We start from the raw sequence: 24,931 nt of genomic DNA on the forward strand, positions 1-24,931 counted from the left end.
GCTCGCTCGCTCTCTCTCCCTCTCTGCTCGCTCGCTCTCTCTCCCTCTCTGCTCGCTCTCTCTCTCTCTCTCTCCCTCACTATCCTTCTCCCTCTTTAACAAGCGCTGCGCTCTCTCTCTCTCTCTGCTGTCTCTCTCATCCCTCTCTGTTAAACAAGCTCTCTTAAATCTTGACAACAATATCGTAAATATGCGGCAGATATGTGTAAATAATGGCGAATAATGTGTGTAATAAAATGTGACGGACAAATGTACGAGATAGCGTATGTAATAAATGTGACGCGAGATAATAGCAATAAATAATGTAGACCAACACAATAAAAAATATCTTTACGATAATATATAATAATATGGCGAGCGAAGGAATAATAATTAATATGTCGTACAATATGTATATAATATGCAAATTTTAAATCTTACCGATATATAATGTACCATTATAATTCGCGGCAACAATAATTAATAAATAATACAACGGGCTAATATGTCATCTCTTGGCAATAATTAATATCTATAATAATATATATACAATATATATAATAATAATAACACAACAATATTAATAATAATAATAAAAAATAATGTACGGCAGATAATAATGTAAGCATGGTGACGAACGAATATGTGTATGTTTCAAATCATGAGCAGATTATTATTATGTGACGAACGAATAATAATAAATAATGTACGAGCAGATATTAATAAATGTACAGATAATAGTAAATAATAATAGATAATAATATTAATATTAAATAATGACAGATAATAATGAAAGTAATGTGACGAATGATATATATCAATGATAAAAATATGAATGGCAGACCAATGTTATTAATGTGTAAAAATAAACCGAATATGTGTAATAATGTGGTCTCTCTCTCTCCCTCTGCTCGCTCTCTTCTCTCTCTCCCTCTCTGCTCGCTCTCTCTCTCTCCCTCTCTGCTCGCTCTCGCTCTCTCTCCCTCTCTGCTCGCTCTCTCTCTCTCTCTCCCTCTCTGCTCGCTCTCTCTCTCTCTCCCTCTCCTTTCACTCTCTCCCTCTCTCTCGTTCTCTCTCTCTCCCTCTCTGCTCGTTGCTCTCTCTCCCCCTCTGCTCAAATTCGCTCTCTCTCCCCTCTAACATTCAGCTCTCTCCTCTGCTGCATTCGCTCTCTCATCTTGTGGTTGGAATTATTAATAAGGATAATATACTATAAAATTACAAATAATATAAATAATACGAAATAATAATATAATAATTAATATATAAATTCCACATGAACGTTAATGTATTAATGTGAGATGGCATATAAATAATATATTATAATAATATTATAATATATTTATTTTTATATATTATATATTTTTTTTTTATATTGCGGCATTTATTTGGGTATCTGATATATGCGTAATATTTTCTCATATATAATATCGTGTGTTTGGTTTGTTTTGTTTGTTGTTTGCGATTATTGTATGATATATATTATGAAATAATAGTTTATTTATATGCGCCTCTCCTGGCGCCTCTCTGCGCTCTGCTCTCTCTCTCTCTGCGCTCTGCTCTCTCTCTATGCGCTCTGCTCTCTCTCTGCGCTCTACTCTCTGCGCTCTGCTCTCTGCTCTATGCGCTCTGCTCTCTCTCTGCGCTCTGCTCTCTTTCTCCTCCACCTGTCTTTCTAGGTGTGAAGTGTGCTAGTCCCCCCTCCCTCTAGCTCCTGCTAGGTTGTAAATGAGCCCTTGGAGGCGTCCAGTGTGTGGCTTTAAATGTAGATTTCTGTGTCACTGGTGGCTCTCTGTCACCCAAATTGATGAAGCAGATTTATGACGGCTGCTGGGCACAACAAATTAAGTTGACAGTGATGTATGGGGGGCTAACGCCATCCTGATCCTAGCTTGCACCGTGGACGCTAACACATGTGCGCACACACACACACACTCCTCTAACAGACACACACTAACACACATGGCGCTCAATAACACACCCCTCACACACATTTACACACACCACAAACACACTCTTGTTAGTATCAGCCGCATAACGAAATTCCACACTGATTTATTATTTAATTTTGTTTTACTCTCTTTTCTCCCATCTTCCATCTCTCCATCTTTCCCTTCTTTTCCTCTCCTCCTAACCTTACATTTCCAGACTCATCCGACCACCAGTAAACTGCCCTTGAAGGACGCCTTTACGTACGACGACTACAGGTTGGTGTGTGCGTGTGTGCGTGTGTGTGTGTGTGTGTGTGTGTGTGTGTGTGTGTGTGTGTGTGTGTGCGTGCGCGTCGGCCTGCTTTTGAAATGCTTGCCCTCCACCCCACTTTTTGTGTGTTGCGCGGCGCATGTCCGTGCGCGTGTTAAGACAGTCTAAGAGTGTAGAACAACTGCCGGCATCCAGGATGGCCCGTTTTTAAACGGAGCGTTTATTCTCCTCGCTCTTTTGTTATCTTTGAGGGAATAATTTATCGGCGGCCTCTTTTCATCTTCCCATTGTGTTGAGTGTGACGCAGACCTCCGCTCCAGCCGGGCAACGTGTTGCGGGAGTGACGGAGCTGGGACGGCGTGTGTTGTTATCTTGTCACCGTGGCGCCAAAGGCTTCTTGGAGGAACCGCTGTTAGCCCGGTTACAATGTCGTTTTTAGAATAATTCTAATGCCCTTGTCTTCAGTTAATAATCAAGATGTTATTGTTCAGTCGCCTACTGCACCATCCACAACAGTGGTCACTAGGACAAACACTTAGTTTCGCGTACTTCAAATGTTCAAATGGACTGTCCCGACCACCTGAGGCTATAACTAACAGCTATTCAGGAAAACACAGGGCCCTTGTTGTGATTGGTTAGTCCAGGAAAGTGGGTCTTGTTGCTGATGTGATAATTGGCTGACCGTGACCTTTTGACCCCTATAGATGGGCGGTTTCCTCTGTGATGACCCGTCAGAACCAGATCCCTACAGAGGACGGTAGCCGCGTCACCCTCGCCCTAATCCCTCTCTGGGACATGTGCAACCATACCAACGGCCTGGTGAGTACTACAAACATGCTATTATACACTATAACATGGCTGAAACGCAGTGGTGTAAAGTACTTAAGTAGAAATACTTTCAAACACTACTTAAGTATTTTTTTGTGGCTCTGTACTTTACTTTTTATTTTTTTGACGTCTTTATTTTTACTTCACTACATTCCTTAAGAAAATGATGTGCTTTTTGCTTCATACATTTTCCATGACACCCAAAAGTACTCATTACATTTTGAATGCTTAGCAGGACAGGAAAATGGTCCAGTTCACGCACATCCCTGGCCATCCCTACTACCTGATCTGGCGGACTCACTAAACACAAATGCATCGTTTGTAAATGACGTTGGAGTGTGGCCCTGGCTATCCGTAAATGTAAAAAATATATATATTAAAAAAATGATGCTGTCTGCTTTGCTTAATATAAGGAATTTGAAATGATTTATACTTTTCCTTTTGATACTTAAGTATATTTTAGCAATTACATTTCCCTTTGATACTTAAGTCTATTTAAAACCAAAGACTTTTACTGAAGTTGTATTTTACTGGGTGACTTTTACTTGAGTCATTTTCTATTAAGGTATCTTTGACAATTGGGTACTTTTTCCACCACTGCTGAAATGTTGCATGGCCTGAAACAGGCCTGTTGCACAACGGCACACGAACAGAACATCCTCTACCCACTGTGCGACAGGTTTTAATTAAATGTATGTTTTAAAATCGTAGGTTTTTTGTGTTTTTTTTTTTTTTTTTACACACACACACAATCAAGACATCTGCTGTAGATAATTGCAGATTTGCGAGAAACCACACCAGTGTAATGTGTATTCCTAAGATGGTTACGTTTATCTCATGGGTTCTTTTTTTATTTATCGCAATCATTTGGCTTTGATTTGTGTTCATTGACTGATTGTAACGGAGCAGTAATATCTCCTCCCTGCGTGTGCATGTAAACGGCATCTACGCCCCTTAAATGAGATTTGATTTGTGAAAGCCTGATATGTAGACAAAGCGAGTCATTAAAGACATGTAATAAAATGTCTTCCTGTGTATTCCCTTGGTTTTAGTTTAATAAAAATGGGTTGCAACTTCCTCCGACATATTTCCACATTTTATTGCTCGTCTTCAGCCCTAGTTCCCGCAGTGTTACTCACGGGTGAGAAATGGTGTTGGGTTTGTTCAATTTCCTTCATTTCTGCCCATTTTGTAAAGCTCCCACTAAATCCGGATAAAGGAATTATATGTATTGATGTACTCATTGACTACATATGCTAAACCAATACATTCATGTTCTGAAATAAATTTGCTTGCTGATTTTTGTTCAGTAGTCCCAAGACTTTGTTACCAAACGAATGGAGGATTTGATATACAGCTCTTCTAAACCTAGGAGGGGAAATATTGTACATTTGTTAGATTAGCTGGTCATGTATAGGAAATAAACATGCTGTAAATTGTTTCGCCAGTCAGTGAAGGAGCTTCACTTTGCAGCTCTGAACTTTTAATGTTTTACTGTAAAGTGTGTTATGTTTTGAAATGCACTTTAAATAAAGTTTGATTTGAACCAGTCCATATAAAACCAAGAGCGTTGGGCCAGTAACCGAAAGGTATCTGGTTCGAATCCCTGAGCTGACTAGGTGAAAAAAATCTGTCTGTGCCCTTGAGTAAGGCACTTAACCCTAATTGCTTCTGTAAGTCGCTCTGGATAAGATAACTCAAATGCTTCCATGAGCTTTTCCAACTGTCACTAATCAATCAGTGAATGGATGAATTACAGTTTGCCTGTTTGTTTCTCAGATCACCACTGGTTACAACCTGGAGGATGACCGGTGTGAGTGTGTGGCTCTGCAGGACTACAAAGAGAACGACCAGGTGAGTCTGGGCCGCATGACACTACTGCGTCGTTTACTCTTTAGCTACGATACAGAACTAGCCCTCCGGGTGAGGGGAGGGTTTGGCCGGGGTAGGCCGTCATTGTAAATAAGAATTTGTTCTTAACTGACTTGCCTAGTTAAATAAAGTTTTTATTTGTCATTTTTTTTTGACTATGTCAGGGAGCGGGAGAAGGTCAGGCTGGGTGTGAGTCAGCTGGGCCGTGCCTGACTTATTGGCTGGAGGGAGTTTCCACAGTTGTTAAGTCCGTGCTTTGGGAGAGGGGTGGAGAATCGGGATTCCACCAACTTCTACAGCTCCCTCCCCATCTCCACCTCTCTCTTTTTAGAATGGGAATTATTTGATAAGATTTAGAGACAGCGAAGTGTGTGTGGGGGGGAGTGATGGGGAGTCGAGCCTCTTGATCCTATGATTCCTCCTGCAGATGTTACCGTCCGGCCGAAGTGCCCTGAGCTCACAGAGGGTGTGTCTGAAATAGAACCCTATTCCCTATCTAGTGTACAAATTTTGACCAGGGCACTATGGTCCCTGGTTAAAAAAAAAAAAAAGTGGTGCACTATATAGGGTGCCAATTTTGGACGTGGAACCTGCCTGAGCTCAGACACACAAACCACTAAGCTACATTCCCTCCTAAGCTTTATCACTCCTCCTCTCTATCCCCTGCCCCGTCTCTCGCTCTCCTTTACCTCTCCCAGTCCTTCTGCTATCTGTAAATGTGGATGTAATATGTTGGAGCCGTACGCGAGTGGTGTGGGGATTCTCTGTGCCCATGTGTAGCTTCCACTAGATCACAAATGATAACATGATTATGATGGAAAATGGTACAGAGGAATCGTGGTTGGAATGTTCACCACATTGCTTACATCCAAATGATCCGATCTACAGGAACCTTCTAGAGGTTGAGTTCGAATCGGATGATAAAGGGGAAGTTCAGCTGACTTTAGCTGCCAGCCAGTAAAATACTAATGTTTGTAGTGGCTGTTTTTTTTTTTAAACAGTTTCTCCTGTTTTCAGGGGAAAAAAACCGTCTAACATTAAGTTGTAAAAAGGGGAAGTTTCAGTATTTAATGGTGAGTGACTGTTCTCTCGTCTGTCCTCAGATTTACATCTTCTATGGGACGCGGTCCAACGCTGAGTTTGTGATCCACAACGGGTTCTTCTTCCAGGAGAACGCCCACGACAGGGTCAAGATCAAACTGGGCGTGTCCAAGAGTGAACGGCTGTACGCCATGAAGGCGGAGGTGCTGGCCCGCGCTGGCATCCCCTCGTAAGTAGAGAGGCGTGCGCGCACACACAGGCATCCCCTGGGAGGGAGGGAGGGAGGGAGGGAGGGAGGGAGGGAGGGAGGGAGGGAGAAAGATAGAGGGGTAACGCAAGAGAAAACAAATTATCTCTCTCCATTATGTCAGAGACGGGTAATTTCAGGAGGGCAATATTTTCCAGAATTTCAGTGAATTGATCAATGTGACAATTGGCAGGACATGGCCGACGTTATTACACTGCAAACACATTACTGAGGCCTGCTCTAGTCTAGCAGCGTTGCTATTACATTACTTCTCTCTCTGCCCGTCGCTATCACAACAGTACATACAGGAGAGGAGAATTTACTCTGAAAACAAAAGCTGCACTGTGACATGAAGGGTGCATCACAAATGGCGCACTATTCCAGGGCTGGCCAACCGCGTTCCTGGAGTGCTACCTGCCTTTAGGCTATCCAGGAAGGGGCTTAACATTTCTTAATGCGGGCATTACTTTTGACCAGAGCCCGCTGTGGTTCGAAAACGCCTCTTCGTATATATCCCGGTGTATGTATGGGCGACAGACAGGCAGTGTGCCGTTGTCTCGGTGCTTTTTGAACAGCATACGTCACTATATCTGTCAGCAACAACACAACAGACTGTAATCTCATTTCCACCGTGAGACTCAGAATGCCCATCAATAAGAGATTAAAAGTGCTCTTGTTAATAAGACGGGGAGGGAAGGCTGCGTAACATTAGGGTAATGATAAAACGATGCCAGCGTCCGGGGGGAGGGGAAGCACCCCACATGGTATACAGGCCTATTCTGAGACAACACGGCAATGTTGTATCCTGGATACAGTTCAAATTTTCAACGTTTTCTGCTTGGCTGGAACAGAAGCCTGCGCCCACACCGGCCCACCAGCCTGCCCACCCCTGGTGTAATGGCATCTCCCTCCCTTCTCTCTCTTTCTGCCTCTTATTCTCTTTCTCGCTCTCCTCTCTCTCTCTCTGTTATAAGCGGCAGGGTTAAAACACCAGGAATATCCCGTGGTAATGAAAGATTTACTTGTAATTGATTAAGTGTATATTAAAGATGCATCAGGGGATCAGGGCTTGCCCTCCACTCAGCTTAAATGAGTCGGCTGATGCTAAATTTGAGTGGGTCTTGGTTAACCATGGACCAGTGGCTGCTAAACTAAACAAGAGGGTAGTGGAGATCTGAGTTAGCCATGGGCCGCTAACCTCCATTAACCCAAACTGTACCTGCCAAGCCCCTTCACTGAGTTTAACCTACAGATCAGGGTTTTATATGGGTCACGCCATACAGGGATCACTGTGGAAGTTGTTTTCTTTGTGAGGTGTACAATTTTTATTTAACCATTATTTTGACAGGGAGTCAATGCTGAGACCCAGGTCTCTTTTCCAGATGAGCCCTGTATACACATCAAAATCCAATAAACACATTCACCTACACATTGATATACACCTTAAAATACATTATTATAAACAACAATACACAAAACGCCAAACACAATAATAAACAGACACATTATTCAGTTAAAGGTACCCTCATAACCGTCCGAAATGCCCTAGAGGCACCAACTCCTTCAATTTTAAAGTACGTAGTCGATCATTCCACACGTAAGGTGGAAAAGCAGATCCACCCAACTCAGTAGAGATGGAAGGGATGTCCAGAGTTGACCATCTCTGAGCCTGGGTCCAGTAGCCCGTACATCTATAGGTTCACAATGAGGTAAGGTTGGAAGTTTATGCGAGAAGGCTTCATAGACAAAAAGAGTGCAACGCATCGATCTAGGAGACCACGAGGGCCAGCCCACATTCTCGTACAAAATGCAAAGATGTGTACGGTACACATCGCCCGTAATAATGCGCTCTGGTTAACAGCTTCCAATGGCTTCAATACAGTGACCGCTACATTCACATAGAGCAGTGGTCACCAACCTTTTCTGAGTCAAGATCACTTTCGCAGTCAAAAAGCAAGCTGAGATCTACTGCACAGATGTAGTTTTTTTTACATTAACCTCAAACAGGTTTGTGGGAATGAGGTTTGGGCAGTAGGCCTATAGCATGTTCGCTATATGATTGGCCCACCAATATTGTTAATCAGACCATATTATATTTTAAAACTCGAGCTTTGATAACAAAATAGATCAGTTGGTTTAGCACTTGTGAGGCACTGTGGAGCATGAATTGAAATAATTTGCTATTTTATTTTACTGGACTGACGGTACCTGCATCTGATGGTCAACGAGGTCACATCACCACGTCACTGATCTTCAGGTCGAAAAGTCAGAGCTCTAGAAGGATGCCAGAGTTTCTGACTTGGAATTCCGAGTTGGATGACAGTTTTTAAAAATATTTTTCTCCACCGTTTTTCTGTCCTTCCTTTCCCCCGGTGAGACTGACCAGGGAGAGTGGACACCGTCTTCCACCTGATGATGAAACTCAAGTCGCACCACATCTGCCTCATGCACAAATTACTGTTGTTCCTATGAGCAGAGAAAGTGAAATAATCCTTCATATTAAAATCGTCACGACGAGCTGCTAATAATAATAAAACGCAGGGCTATCGATACTTGGCTACTCATTCATTGCAGCTGCAGCCCGAGCATATAACAAAATCTAGTGTTTTGTGATAGTGTTGAATAAAAACAGTGACAGTGCTGAATATAAACTTAAACATGAACTCACTCATAAAGCAGCAGCTTTTTGCTGTGTTCATTGACAGTCTCTCTGTGGTCATGGTTTTAAAAGTTATTACATCTTTTATGTAGGCTAGCAGCCTATTAAACGTGGCTGTGGCCAGGGTCACGGAAGCTCTGTAGCCACGGTGATTTGAGCTATCCGATTGGGCAGCGCAGTAGGCGCACTCGATTTAGTCACCGATTTCCTGGTAGGTGGAGTTTGTCTCATGGGAACACTTTGCTCACCCGGTGCGCAGGACTTTTGAATCACCTACCGGCATCAACTCAACACGATTTTAAAAAAGGAGCGCAAGCCTTTATCGTTCGTTGGCTTTTCTACAGAAATATTTGGTGATCGACTACAAATGTCTTGAAGATCGACCAGTCAATCGCGATCGACCGGTTGGCGACTACTGATATACGTTATCGCCATAGTCAATACCCGGAATGAATATTGACTGAATAATTAGTTTTTCTGCTATTTAACGAAAGACGGGACCTCTTCCTATAGAAGAAGCCAATTTTGAATTCTTCATTTTTCTTAACTAACTCGCCAACATGTTTTTTGAAATGTAGCTTTTCCTCAATCCAGACGCGCAGATATTTATAGGTGGAGACACCATCAATGAGGGCACCTTTCAAAGCACGTATGCATAAATCATCAGATAGCTTTTTATGTGATTTGGAAAATAACATGTACTTGGTTTTACCTGCATTAAGTACCAATTTCAGTTCAACTACGGCTTTCTGCTGGGCAATAAAGGCTGATTGAAGCTCTGACAGAGGCTGATCAGCTACAGGCGAGGTTATAAGGTCCTGGTCGGGTTTACTGGTCTAGGTTTAACTAAGAGATGGTGTGTGTGTGTGTGTGTGTGTGTGTGTGTGTGTGTGTGTGTAATGGGAAATAGAGAAGTTGTTGTGACTGTACGGTCTCTCTTTCACTTCTTTCCCCTCTTCTCTCTCTCTCTCCACTCTCATCAGGTCTAGTATCTTTGCCCTGCACTGCAGCGATCCTCCAATCTCTGCCCAGCTATTGGCCTTCCTCAGAGTCTTCTGTATGACCGAGGGTAAGACGCACATGCGCGCAAGCGTAAATGCTAGCGTCGATTCGGGACCTTGCATATGGATCCCCGCACGGTCACAAGGACCGTCACACGCAAAGGCACGATACCAGGAACGGCTGAGGAGAAGTTAGGAGTGATACCTAGACGTGAAATCCAGTTTGAAATAATAAAAATACTTTACTCGATCGAGGTTACCCGTGTAACCTCTCCAGGCAGGCTAAAGCAAATGCTCAAAGTATGTGAATGATTTGAAATTGTATTTGAACCCAGGCCTGGCTAGCATACTACAGCTTGTGTAGAAGACAGGCCTCATCTACCTCAGGCCACACACATATATATATATACTATTGACTCAGGTGTGTGTGGCATGTGAACACATTAGGCACTCAACCGCCGATCCTTTCATGCCTCCCTCTCCGGGGTAATCAAGCCTTATGTAATAGCTCCAATCAAAAGGCAGATTGCGAAGACAGCAGTTGGCTCCCGGTTTAACTACCTGGGGAACTCGGCCTGTAGAATAACAGCCCTTTATCTTAACTCTAATGTTCAAGGTTTTAATTCATGTCACCAAGCTTAATTGACGTCTTTTAAAAAAACCAAAAAAAAACATTGTTACGTGTTTAGCACTAAAGACCAGATGAGTTGAGCTGGATGTTGTTTCCTCTGTGTAATCGTATTGGTCCTGACATTCTGGTTCGCTGCCATTTTAACCCCTATTCGCCACAGAAGAGCTGAAGGACTACCTTGTAGGAGAACATGCCATCAATAAGATCTTCACCCTGGGTAACACAGAGTTCCCTGTGAGCTGGGACAATGAGATCAAACTGTGGACTTTCCTGGAGACCAGGGCTGCCCTGCTGCTCCAGACCTACAAGACCAGCTCCCAGGTCAGTAAGGACAACATGGCTCGCCCACCATATTGTTTTATTTTCTCTCTTTGCTGACTCACTTTCTGTCTCCCCCTCCCTTCCCCTCCACCTCACTCGCTCACCCTCTGCCCAATGTCGCCCCACCTCCCTGTCGTCCAGGATGACCAGTGTGCGTTGGAGAAGCCCGGCCTCTCCCTCCACTCCCGCGTGGCCATCCAGCTGCGCCTGGCTGAGAAGCAGATCCTGGAGAGGGTGGTGGCCAGCGGCAAGGCCAAGCGCCTGCACTTCCAGCAGCAGCAGGAGGAAGGCGCTCCGCTGCCACGTTATGAGGAGAGCGACATCGCCCTGCTGGAGAATGCCGAGGCCGACGACAAACTGCCCATCATCCTGAGGAAACTAGAGGAGGAGGACGAGGAGGGAGACGACCAGGCAGCGGTGGAGCAGGTGTTGGCTCAGGTACAGCAGCTGGGACACGGGGGCGCAGCTAGGGATCTAGCCCCCCTCATAGTCAACGGGGATGGTGGGAAGGTGGTGGTCAACGGGAATGGTACAGACGCTAGCCTGACAGAGGACGCTAGTCCAGTCCTGGAGGTTGGAGACGCAAGCCCGATTCAGGAGGCTAGCAAAGAAGCTAGCTCAATCTCCTCAGACGCAGGCCGAAGTGTTAGCCAAGCCCAGGACACTAGCCCTGCTCAGGAGGTGGATAGTGTGGATGCTAACTCCACCACGCCAGACACTGCTGTCCCTGCAACCACCCAGGGACAGGAAGGCCAAACCAAGAACGGAGACAAGGCTGCTGCTTCTCTCTCACTGGGAGTGGAGTTGGACCTGAGTGCGGAACGAACTGGAGACGAGCCCAAAGTCAACAGTGAATAGATGGAATCGTCATCTAGCTAACCGTTATTGCAGAAGAAGAAGAGCAGCAGTCAGTCAGTCAGCCCTTTTCTATTTATTTATTTTTGTCTCTCTAAAGTGACTCAGAAATAAAGGAGCTAAGAATTGGAATTTTTAAATGGTAGAACTTTTCACTATCTGTCCATTTCGTTGGTTCGTCCCTCCTTCCGTGGCTTTGTTATTGGTGCCTTCCTACCTACCAACCGCTGCAGACTGCTTGCACACTGCCAGTCAGTGTGTCTCTCCCATCGGCCTTCTATCTGAGTATTAGAAGTTTGTCATTTACATGAAAGACTGGCTTTTTGTTTTTGAGGTTTGAACAGTGCTTTACTGGTTTACATTGAGTTTATTGACATACAAGCTGTGAGAGAACGGTAGGGAGTAACAATGGCAGGGGACGGCGCTGGTTTCAGGTTCACTACTGTAGGTGGGACAGAAATAAATAAATTAGATTTAAATTGTATTTTTGTCTCTAGCGAGCCAAAATCTCATCCTAACCCTTTACCTCTCAGTCAGTTTATAACTGTAGTTTATCTTAAAGCTGCAATATGTTACTTTTTGGGAGACCTGACCAAATTCACATAGAAATGGGATTTTAGATCTGTCATTTTCATTGAAAGTAAGTTTAGGAAGTGTTAGATCAGTTCTATGTATGCTATTTCTATGCTTCCTATTCATAAGTTTAGTTTTTGAGTCTTTTACTTTCGCTTTAGTACACCAGCTTCAAACAGCTGAAATACAATTTTTTGTGTTATTGAAAAGATATTTCACAGTGGCTTGTTTTGTCACAAACTGAAATTAGGCAAACTTAGAATTTTTTTTCAACCAGGAAATGGCAGAGCGATTTCTGCATATTGCACCTTTTAATATACACCTAGTATAATTTCACTCAATCTTTTTCTCTGGCGTATTTGGCTCTTTGTTCTCTGAGATCATCACTTCCCCTCTCTCTTCTCGCGCTGCACTTCCTGGTTTTACTCAATAGCATTTTAAATACAACTGAAGGAAACTGCTGGCACAAAATGTCCTGTGCACTTCTTCTGGGAACAATCAGTATTTTATTTCTTTACTCAAAGAGTATGAAGTACCATTTGAAATGTAATGGAAAGGATAATATGTGTGTTTATTGAGTGAAATTTGATGACTAAAAGCAGGTGATTTGGGTAATTATTATAATTTTTTTTTTACATTTAAAACTTTATTATGAATGTACCTCAGCTCTTCAAGTTGCAATTGAATCACCCAAGGAAGAGTTTCTGTTGTGATGAAGAATATGACTAACGCTAGTCCGTATTATGAGAGCCATAGGTCAGAATGGTGATGAAGTCAAACCTCCTTCAGCAAGACATGACGAGATGTGATTCACACAAAGGACTTCTGCTCATTTCACTTCGATGATGGTTTTGTTGTTAGACATCCCGAAACAGTGAACTTTTTTGTTACTCCTCCCTCCGCACCAGAAACGAGACAAACAAAACGTTAATAAAGCTCTGATCCAATCGCTAATTCCCAACGTATGTTTTTATTTGTCTGTATGACATCTGCTCTGTATTTTCAGCTTAGTTTGGTTTTGTGTTAACATTTTAATGGCTATCGAAACATGATGTGGAGTTAGCTCTCTCTGTTAGATGCCTAAGCTCTTAAATAACTCCAGTACAGTAGCTGTTATTGTCATTTCATCTGATAGCAGACAGCGCTTCGTGTCGGCACAGGGAGCTAATTCATTGGTGTCTGCCTACTCGTCTCCCTCCGCGCGATGGATGGATGGTGGCTATGAGCGGCCATTTTAATAGGCCATGCACCAGCAGTTTATTTCCGCCTTACTCCAAAGTGTTAGCTAGCGCTGCTTATTCTAATTCATCTATCTGTTCATGCTGCTACCACCCGCAAAATGAGAGTTGCTCCCAGTCTATTCTACTGTATAACGCAACTATAGAGGGGCTTGTTTTCTACCTTTGTTGAAGTATCGCCGTGTTATCTGCTGCATACTTTGCTTTGTCACACTCCAATCTCTCATCACGGACTGGTTTGTTCCTGTATTTTGACTCCCAATGGACTACTACTGCTACTTGTACGATTCTCTACCAGTCTTTACCTGCTGCTTCTCTAAAGATTGTTTCCAGTTAGTGTAGTGTACAGTTACTGAGAATCTACCTACTGCTTTAACCAATCACACTCTCCAAGCAATTCACAGCACCCTGTTATATCTAGCCACAAAGTCCTCACCAGCTCACCTTTTTAGCCTGGTCCCAGATCTGTTTGTGCTCTTGCCAACCCCATTGCTGTCATTGTCAAGCCAATGAGTGACGAGTTGGCATGATGGCACAAACAGACTGGCACTCAGGCTACCTTACAGCCTGGTCCCAGATCTGTACTCTGTGCTTTAGCTAACTCCTCTCAAATGTATAGTTGTTGGTAACGTTTTGACTTACAGGGTTCTCGTGTGACTGTATGATGATTATTGTTACTGTACATGACAGCAACCCTAGTCTGGGAACCAAGGCTTCTCACATTCTGTCAACAAGACCAGGTTTGAAAGGATGGCCCCACGAGACTACCCTAACCTTTACCTTAAATGCAGTGTAAGTACAGTGAAAAGTTGGTACAATGCTTCTTACACTGTACAACATACAGATCTGGGATCAGTCCAACTCACCATATGCAGTAGTTTGAGGTTGGTCCTGTGTGATAGTGACAGAAGGTTGTGATGTACAGTATTTAGACTTTGGACAACACAGAATAGTCATGAAACTGTCCACATGGAAACGCCACAGATTAAAGTGAATCTAATTTCTCACCTCCTATTCGTGTACAGCCTTGTTCTTTCTTTCTCTCTTCCTCCTGCTCTCTTGTCTTCTCCAAACAGCCCATACACTCCTCCAGGGGCACAAGGTCAGCATCCCTTTTTTTCCACTCTTTCTCTTTTCCTTTGTTGGGGAGGGAAGTTTTATTTAATGTATTTTCCCACTCTTTGCCCCCTGGACCTATTACGAATTTATAAAAGAAACATTATCTTGAATCATTTAATTCGGGGCAATTAAATTTTGAAATTCCCCATTCATAATGCATGGGAGCTCCAAGATAAAACCCCCTTTTAATCCTAGAATATATTATTATAATGGGGGTGGGCAGCGGAGAGAGCGGCAGTCCTGCACATGTCCAGTATTGTTAGTGCTCTCTGTGTCAGTAGCTTACTGTAGTGGGAAAGCAGGGGGAAGCAAGGATGAGGAGGAGAGCGTGAGAGGATAGAAGGCCTGGGACCATCGACTCCAAAGTAATCCTTCGCCATGAATTATAAACTCAACTCCCTATAAATATACAATGGCAGCCACCACAGCCCAGCCCAACGCTAGGGCCCATTGTCATGCAAGTGTTTATTTACCAATAGTATCCCTTCCTGTGTCCTGGTCTGACGTGGTGGTGGAGAAGAAGAGATGGCGGAGGATAGGAGAGGGATCAGGTGATTGCTGTGGTTGGGGATAATGGGAATGGGGCATGTGGAGGGCAGGTCATCAGTGCATTTTAAGAGAACGTTTGAAACACGAAGTTGAAACATGCTAAGTGTCTTACAGTATAACATGGCTGGTGTGCAGTAGAGGGCTGTGCGCTGCAGTCCCGGGTTCTGCCTGTGTTCACGTATCTGGGTTATCAGAGGGCCAGCGGAAAGCCTCTTTTCCAGGGTCATGATCAGCTGACTCGGGGCAGAGGTCATAGTTCAAATGTTGCAGGTGGCGGGCTCATATTTCATCACTTTTTCAGAGCCCAGTGTGACAAACACACTCACTCACCCATACACAAACGCGTGCATTCATACAGACGGACACAAGAACACGAGACACTCAACACTCGGGCATGCATATTCACACACACACATTCACACTTGAGACATTGCTTGTATGTTACAGTATCACGCACACACAGACAATTGACTCCACGGCGGAAACAGGTTTACCGTTTGCACTCAGGGTTGTGAGTCTATTGCGACCACATGAGTAAGAGATGATAGGATTGTACAGTGCTAAAAGCACAAGCGGCTGCTCACTGCTCAGCCCATAGCGCTTCTATAACCAGCTCCACTACTGCTAGTCAACCGCTGTCTGTCCACGCTTACAGGTACAGTTTGACTAGAGGTTAACCTGTAGGTAAATGTCTCACACACACACAGACAGTGTTTTACAGTAGCTACGTGTTCAAATTGTTTTTATCACGCTCCGAATACACCTGAAAGTGAAATGCTAACTTACAAGCCCTTAACCAACAATGCAGAGTTTAAAAAAAAAAAAAACCTTTGCTAAATAAATTCAAGGAAAAATAGTAACACAATAAATAATATATGCAAGGGTTACGGATGGAGCTCTGTGAGAGAACAACATAAAGTTGCTGTCTTGTGGTTTAGACTCCCTTAACCCACCCCAACCTCGACCGAAATGATTGGCACCCTTGATAAAGATGAGCTAAAAAGAGTATAAAATAAATGATACAAAACTGAGCTATATTGTATGTTCCAAAACTGGGAAAATTATAGTATTTTATACTAATACAATTGCTCAGAGAAAGAGATTGTATTATCAAGTGATAACAAAAAAAAATCTCAAATATAGGGCTAAAGATGATTTGGCTCTCCTGTTTTCAGTACTGCATCACCCTCCCCTTGCGAGGATAATTACACTGAGCCTTTTTCCTAAAAGGTTTTATGAGTTGGAGAACACATTGGGAGGTATCTTAGACCATTCCTCCATACACAATCTTACCAGATCCTTGATATCGTTTGTCTGTGCTTATGGACTGCCCTCTTCAATTCAAACCACAGGTTTTCAATGGGGTTCGAGTCCGTACACTGAGATGCCCATTACAAAATGTTGATTTTTGTGGTCAATTAACAATTTTTTTTTGTGGATCATATATATATATATTTTTTAATGTATGCTTGGGGTTATTGTTTTGCAGGAAGATCAACTTACAGACAAGTTTCAGCCTCCTTTCAGAGGCAACTAGGATTTTGGCTAAAATGTCCTGGTACTCGGTCAAATTCATGATGCTGTTGACCTTAAGGGCCCCAGGACCAGTGGGAGCAAAATGGCTCCATAACATCAAACATCCACCACCACATTTTGCAGTAGGTATAAGGTACTTTTCCGCATATGATTCCATTTTTCGACGCCAAACCCACCACTGGTGTGTGTGACCAAAGAGCTCTATTTTTCATGTCAAATAAAATGTGGTGGGGGATAGAGTTTGGTGCTATCCCTCCCTCACCTCATCCCAAACTCTGGAATGACGTATTCCAACCCCTGTCCTCCTCCACCCCTCTCACCCCCCGTCCCGTAGCATGAGTGAGCCTGCCTGAGCCTGAAGGCAGCATCAGAGCTCATAATGGAAGTGTCCATTTATTATTAAAGAGGGGGGGGTTGGAGGGACCCTGGCCTAGCGTGACCGGCTCGGGTCTCCATCTGCCTGCCTTATGGAAGTGACATGTGGAGAAAGTGATTGGCAAGCAGAGGATTGTGAGGTGAAAAGGGTGTGAATAACGTGTGGGAAAGAGGGAGCGGAGTGCCTGAAATGCAAGAAGAGGGAGAGTGGGTGGGTATGTTTTCCCGCTCTCTTTCTCTGCCCCCCCCCCACCTCTCTTTCCCGTTTAAGATTTAAACAGGTGAAATGATACCTACTACAGTAGCAGGATTCACCGCTAACAGATAAATAGGGATAGAGAGAAGGAAGGAGCAACTTGGGGATTCCAGGAATGAATTGAACAAGGGGGAGGAAGTGATATCAAGATACACTGCATCCCGTTTTGAGGTCTGATTATTTAGCCTCTTGAAATAGAGATGCATAACGATTCGGTTTCTGTACACGAGTGTCAACAAAACATCACTTTGATCGGTTGCATTGCACTGCATGTCCTTCTGTTACATGGACACAGAAGAGCTCACACACATGCAAGCAACCCTATGCTCCCTCCCTGGTGGAATAAATGGCCACCCTCCCAAGTTGCAGGAGTTCAAGCTGATTTGGTATTCCTCCACAGCAAGCTGCATTTAATCCTTAAGTCTGTTGACGCACACGTGCATCAACCTAAGGTTCAGCAGTGGTGGGAAAAGTACCCAATTGCTAATGCAGTGGGAATGTTTAGAGGGGGAGTGAGAGGGTGGTGTTGGTGGTATGACAATATAGGAAGAAAATTTGACAAATAGAAAGACAAAAGGACACAAAAAGAGAGAATGACAAAAGAGGCACGGGGGATAGAGGTAGAGCGAATACGATGGAAGGGTGAGTAAGGAAGAGTGGATGGAAGACGGCGAGGATGAGAATGAGAGCGCCCAAAGCAAGCTGGTCCTGGGGCTCTGTTCACAAACAGACCCCACAGAGCCCCGGATCAGCAACCCAATTAGACGCAACCAAATCAGGAGAAAACAAAAAGATAATTACTTGACACATTGGAAAGAATTTACAAAAAAACAGAGAGCAGATGAACAGAGATGGAGGGCTGGAGAAAATGGGCCCGTGCAACTCAGCTGAACGCAGATGCAAATGGAAGAATACCTGACCACTGTGAATGACCCAAAATGAAGGAATTCTTTGACTATGTGCAGACTCAGTGAGCATAGCCTTGCTATTGAGAAAGGCTGCCGAAGGCAGACCTGGCTCTCAACATAAGACAGGCTATGTGCACACTGCCCACAAAATGAGGTGGAAACTGAGCTGCACTTCCTAACCTCCTGCCAAATGTATGACCATATTAGAGACACATATTTCCCTCAGATTACAGAGACCAACAAAGAATTTGGAAACAAATCCAATTTTGCTAAACTCCCATATCTACTGGGTGAAATACAACAGTGTACCATCACAGCAGCAAGATTTGTGACCTGTTGCCACAAGAAAAGGGCAACCAGTGAAGAACAAACATCATTGTAAATACAACCCATATTTATGTTTATATATTTTCCCTTTTGTACTTTAACTATTTGCACATCATTACAACACTGTATATAGACATAATATGACATTTGTCTATTATTATTTTGGAACTTTTGTGAGTGTAATGTTTACTGTAAATTGTTTGTTTATTTCACTTTTGTTTATCTATTTCACTTACTTTGGCGATGTAAACATGTTTCCCATGCCAATAAAGCCCTTAAATTGAAATTGAATTGAATGAGCAGAGAGAGGGAGACAGGGTGAGATTGAAAGAGAGATAGAGATGGAGACAGAGAGAGTGAGATGGATACTGAGAGAGAGCAGATGAAAAGAGATGGAGGGCTAGAGAAAATGGGCCTGTGCAACTCAGCTGAACGCAGATGCAAATGGCATGCTGATAAGGGCCCATAAATCCAGAGTGTGTGACGTCTCTCCCTCTGCCGTGCTTCCTCGCACCCCCGCCTGCCCCGACAGAAACACACTCAGGTCATCTGTCTGTACACCCCCACAGACCCCCCCCTCCCCCAACAGTGAGACACCCTCTCACAGGAAAACGAGGGGGCTGTAGGAGAGGGTATGGAGGTGGGCCAACAAAATAATCTCAACATTCAACCAGGATAGGTGGACTGACTCGCACAGTTGTCCTCTCATCCTTTCCTTTTTTTAGTTTTTCAAGATTGCTCCTTTCTTCTCCATTATCGGGTTGAGCTGTGCCCCAGAAACACACGATGGAGAGGGGAGGAGTGCAAAAGGAGAGTGTGACCGTGAGAGAGAGAGACCCCTATTCTCCAGGTCAGAGAGGGAACAAATAAATGTGTTGGGCACAAGGAGCGCGGCTGGAGAGGAGGAGGGGGGAAGGGAGGAGAGGGGGAGCGGGTGGGGAGAGCGCACGGCAAGCCGACAGCTGATGAATGGCCGGGCAGGCTGTAAGTGACAATATGCAGACAAGCGAGATCATTTGCAAATGGATGCAGGGAGTGAGGGGGATAGAGAGAGAGAGAGGGAAAGGCAGGGGCAGGTGAGGGGAGGAGGAGAAGAGGGGTGAATGGGTTAACCCTATCCAGGCCCTGCCATCCTTCCTTTCAAGGAGAAAGGGGAGAGGAGGAGGAGGAGGAGGAGAGCTCCCACCTGCCCAGAAGAGAAGGCTCATTTGTTTGTGTTGATGGAGAATTCTCTCTGCATTGGGCTGCATGCATGCAGAGAGACTAACGTAACTGTAGGCTAACATAACTGTAGACAAACGTTACTGTAGATTAACGTTAGTGTAGACAAACGTAACTGTAGACTAACATTACTGTAGACTAACGTTACTGTAGATTAACGTTAGTGTAGACAAACGTAACTGTAGACTAACATTACTGCAAGCAAGCGTTACTGTAGACTAATGTAACTGTAGACTAACGTAACTGTAGACTAACGTTACTGTAGATTAACGTTAGTGTAGACAAACGTAACTGTAGACTAACATTACTGTAAGCAAGCGTTACTGTAGACTAATGTAACTGTAGACTAACGTTACTGTAGATTAGAACATTGCAGATGTTTCTAGTTTAGTAGCCGGTAGAATAAACCTCCAGAGAGCAACCAGAAGAAAAGTCTGTCTTGTTTAATGTTTCCCTCTGAAATGGGGCCATTACATCCACTGTTGGTTGACAGTGATTTCTCCGTTCTATTCTGTTCCATTTTATTTTGCATTATATTCTATTTCAACTCTTGTTTCCCCATAGTGTGTAGAGTGGAAGTGCTGATGATGGAGTAGAATAGAAGGGGTGATCAGTATCAAATTAAGGTCTATTAGTCTAATAGTGATGGAATAAGTAGGGGCCAATATCCTGTCCAATCTAACATTCATCAGGCTTTCTCATAGCGCTACAGCAACGCTGCGTTACGCTCTCGTCCAATAGCATCTATATTTAACATCCACCAGACACACTCGACTACTCAATACATCACAGGCTCGCTGTGGGTGTGTGAATAGAGATGTGTGGGAGTGACAGTGTGTCTGTGAAGCGGACTCCGCTGCGCAGCCATGGAAAGAAAACACGGAAGGAAATCACAGAGAGAAACGACTGTGGGAACTATTATCACTGAGTGACTGTCATGGTTAAGATAGTTCATTAGCCCATCTAAAGCCACCTTTGTCAGTCCAGTTGCGTTAGTGTTTGTCATAGTCAGCGCTGTCCTCTTTCGCTCTCACCCTCTCTCTCTCTCTCTCTCTCTCTCCCTCTCTCTTTTTCTCTCCTTGTGTGGTTACTGGCACCTGAAAACAACAAAGTACTCCTCAGTGTTTCAAGTGTGTTTGTCATTCTTGCGTCACCTCTCTGGCCCCCTCTTTCCCCTATCCCTCCCTCCTCTCCAACTCTCCCTTCCCAGGTCTTAATTGACCCTGTAGAGTAAAATGAGGTGTGTAGGGACGGCTCCAGCGCTCCACTTAGGCACCTGACACGTAGATCAATCACTGTGTTGATCCTAATACCCTTAACAAGGTGTGTCTGCATTCAAAGGACATCTGTGTCTGCCCTTACCGTTGCCACCGTCCCTGTCACACGCGCGCAGGCACACGCACATAATGTACGCATCCCAGGAGGCTGCTGAGGGGAGAACGGCTCATAGTAATGGCCGGAACGGAGCCAATGGAATGGCATCAAAGATCATGTGTTTGATGTATTTGATACCATTCCACGTACTCCGCACCAGCCATTACCGCGAGCCCCGTTCTCCCCAATTACGTTGTCAGCGACATCCTGTGGTATGCATGCAACCACGTGCACACACACACACACACACACACACACACATCAGGGTGTCTTTTCTTTGCATGTGACTGCGGTGGTTGGCGGTGTTTGATGGATCTGGTGAGCTGGTGTTTGTAATGGTGGTTCCTGTACAACACAGGGCTAGCCATGAGGAGCTGTCCTCTCTGAGATATGGGTTGTGTGTGTGGTCGGATGGACCTCTACGAGGGTATCTGGTTCTATGATTGGCAGAGATTGTCACAATAGCATAATACCCACCGGGTACAGACGTCAGTTCTAATTTTGATTTTGTTCAGTTGTCAACGAACGTAAATTCAGCGCGAAATCAACCAAAAAATTCACCATATATTTGGATTTAGGTAAAAAGTTGGAAATTCCCTTACTTACTTTTTGCAAATCTAATCAGTTGTCAACATTGATTCAACGTTTGGGTTGAAATGACGTGGAAACAGCGTTGATTCTACCAGTTTTTGCCTAGAGTACATTACTGTTTTAAGCAAAAACATGGTTTTAATGTATGTCTTCCACATTACATAATATTAGTGTGTAATCTACATATCCCTGCTCTCGTCTAACTGAAACTGCCACCAAGATGAAAAACAAACCCACTATGAAAGCCCAAATCTAATTAGAAAGAGACAAACTAATATGACATTTCATTTTGATAAATAATTCCAGCTCCTGAAGTCCCTGGAGGCTTCGCCCGAAGCAGATCAAACTTTTCTAATGCTCTTAAAACGCTCCTCCGTTTTTTATTGATGGCATTTTATAGTTTATAGACTTCGTTGCTTCGAGATCCCCTGGAAATACTTCATTGTATCTGATGCAGGCTTGCTGTAATATCATTTGTGTGTGTGTGTGTGTGTGTGTCCGTGCATCTGTGGAGGTTTTCCCCCCTCTGTGTTTCTGCAATAACAGTAGTGTAATCTCTCTCCTCTTGTAAATAAAACTGAATTTAGTCTTGGTCTGTCGAGCAGAGCGATGTTTGGACCAAGAAAACCATGTATCTAAATGTAAACACTATTTGGGCTCCCCGTTCTCGACTCTGTGTGCTTTTGTGTATTTCTTTGTTTCTATGTGTCTGTTTGTGTGTGTGTGCGTGGGCTTGTGTGTTTCGGTTTGCGCGTGTATTTGTGTGTGTGTGTGTATGCGTAAGTATTTTCCATGCCTCTCTTTCCCCTCTCTCTCTCTCTCTCTCTCAGGATGCATGTCAGACAGGTCCACATGGAGCTCCTGGAGGTTTAGTGTCTTAGTGACCAGTCTTAACAAGGCCACAGCCTTCTCCTGAGAGGGCTTCTCCAGAGGCCATGCTGCCTTAATGCCCTGTAAAATAGAGAGAGAGGTATTAAAAGAGAACGAGAGAGAGGGGACAGAGGAGTGATTATAGGCTTGTGGTCGGAATTTGCCCAGAGGGGTTGATGTCAGGTTGGTAGACCTGGTATCCTCTGTTACTCCCCCCCCTACTCCATCGCTCTATCCTTTCAACCTTCCTCCAATCTTCCCAACCTTCCATCACCTTCGCTCTTCATCCCTTCTTTGACCTCCATCCCTCCCGTGTTACCTATCCTCTACTGCTTCCCCCTCTCCCTTCTCTCTCCATTTCCTCCATCCCTCCATCCCTCTCCTCTGGTGCAGACATTGGGCCTGACAGTCAGGCTGCTGGGCAGGCAGGAGAGCCACCGTGCCACAAGCCATCTCGTCTCCTCCTCGGCCCCCAACACACACACACATATCCCCTTCCCCCTCGCTACTCTCCGTCCACCTGAGCAGCCATGACCATCGCCTGTCACCACGGTAACTCATACAGCGTTTCGATTCGCCCCCCCGAACAGGTCAGAGGGGCAGCGGTGACAGAAAGTCGGGGGGTGGGGGTTTGGGCAGGAGGGAAGAGAGGGGAGCACGTGCACACGCGCACGAACACACGCGCACAAACAAACACACATACACGGTGCTGTACGGTGGTGGCAGCCAGGTCTGTGGTTTCTAGGTCAGGGACCAGGGTTGGGGACTGATGGAGATGAGAAGGGACACCAGGACAGCGCTGGCCTTTTACCGTGGGCCTGGCCCCGTAACGTCCCAGCACACCGTCCAGGCCCAGCAGTGTGTGTGTGTGTGTGTGTGTGTGTGTGTGGAGTGAGCAGTGGAGATGTGAGGGGATCAGACCTGATATGAGGTGATTTTGTCGTCTCTTTACTTCTAGCAGAGTGACGAGCAGGGACAGGGAGAGGACAAGGAGTGGAGAGGGCCGACGCTCTGCAGCCAGGGGAGTACGCTCGGCTGGACGGACAAACTAGAGGTGATCGCCCAGGGAGGGACTGGAGAGGACCGCAAGTTCACACCCTGATTGAGGTTATGACAATCGAAGCCAAACCACTCTCGCTACAGTGTCTTCATTGAATGTTTGAATTGGATCTAAGTGATCCTAATTCTCTCCCATTATCTACTTGCTGATATGGCAGCATTACAAGGCCCTGTTGACATATAGCCTAGCACTCATTATTGCTTGATTAAGGACTACTTTACCAGGCAGGCTGCTGAACTGTACACACACACACACAACCCATCTATTATTCACTATGCCATTCATATTTAACTGTGCTTTCATATGGGCTGAATCATAACCTTTTCTATGGGAACATACAGTACAGTGTTACCTCTGCGGCTCAGTAGGAGAGGCATGGGACCAACAGTAAACTAACAGAGCTGGACTCTAAAAACTTGCTGTGTGTGTGTGTGTGTGTGTGTGTGTGTGTGTGTGTGTGTGTGTTGGCATGCCTATGAGCCCATGTCTGTATTTGTTCCTATTCTATTCTCTTGAAGGAGAGAGGACTGTGGAGAGAGGACTCACCAGAAGGGTTTATTTGACCAGGAGAGGGCAGCGGTGGAGTCAAAGAGCTTTAATTAGTAGTGTTACGGTCACTGAGGCATAGCAGAGTCAGCAAGACAGTGCGAGAGTTTTTTTTTCACTTTAGTTTATTGTTTTTTCATTTGCTTTGGCAATGTTTCCCATGCCAATAAAGTTTCCCAGAGAGGGAGAGGGAGGGAAAGAGTGTGGCTGTTACAGTGAACGTATTAGCGCCATACTGGCGGTCACGAGTCATGGTTGCAGTCAAATTCCACGTGACCATTTATTCACAGTAATTAGGCTTCTCCAAGCTCTGATGCTGCTGATGGTCATTAGTAGCCTACCTAACTTGCTAGCTGACTCGTACTCAGCACTCTATTGTCCCTCTAATCACTCTGACTGAAAATCAAATCAAACACTTCATGAGAGCCAATGAGGTAATGTTGCGCAACATGTCTGTAGGCTATGCAACTGCGTGAGAAAACAGTGATGGCCTCTATTAAAAAGAGGAGGATACCATCATCTTTCTATAGGTTAAGCCTACTATAATTATTTCTCAACTTTCATAATATTAAGCACATTGCTTCTCTTTACAACAGGAGTATAGTCTACCTGGCTGGCATGAAAAGGAACCATGGGAAAAGCGTCCTCCATTCACTATTTAAGTGCATCGATGACATGTATTTTTTTCCCATGCCCCTGTTCCCGAGACAGGCACATGATAGTGGTCTATTCTAAATCAAAACGAATTACAC

The 24,931-nt window shown here is 44.5% G+C and overlaps 1 protein-coding gene across 4 annotated transcripts in view; it reads left to right on the plus strand.

The window, feature by feature from the left end:
- setd3 (SET domain containing 3, actin histidine methyltransferase) overlaps window positions 1-24,034 on the plus strand; it is a 69,345-nt gene extending 45,311 nt beyond the window's left edge. For 2 of the 4 annotated variants that reach the window (XM_014194918.2, XM_014194924.2), the window contains exons 7-13: window positions 2,128-2,186; window positions 2,886-3,000; window positions 4,789-4,863; window positions 5,985-6,151; window positions 9,812-9,897; window positions 10,621-10,781; window positions 10,923-14,459. In XM_014194918.2, the coding sequence (XP_014050393.1) occupies window positions 2,128-2,186; window positions 2,886-3,000; window positions 4,789-4,863; window positions 5,985-6,151; window positions 9,812-9,897; window positions 10,621-10,781; window positions 10,923-11,639 (1,380 nt within the window). In that variant the 3' untranslated portion in view covers window positions 11,640-14,459. Of the gene's footprint in view, window positions 1-2,127; window positions 2,187-2,885; window positions 3,001-4,788; window positions 4,864-5,984; window positions 6,152-9,811; window positions 9,898-10,620; window positions 10,782-10,922; window positions 14,460-23,531 lie in introns of those variants that run through there. The other 2 variants (XM_014194934.2, XM_045717694.1) reach the window with 2 other exon arrangements.
- Window positions 24,035-24,931: the final 897 nt, after the last annotated feature.

Source organism: Salmo salar, chromosome ssa01 (genome assembly GCF_905237065.1).
Source record: "Salmo salar chromosome ssa01, Ssal_v3.1, whole genome shotgun sequence".
Lineage (NCBI taxonomy): Eukaryota > Metazoa > Chordata > Actinopteri > Salmoniformes > Salmonidae > Salmo > Salmo salar.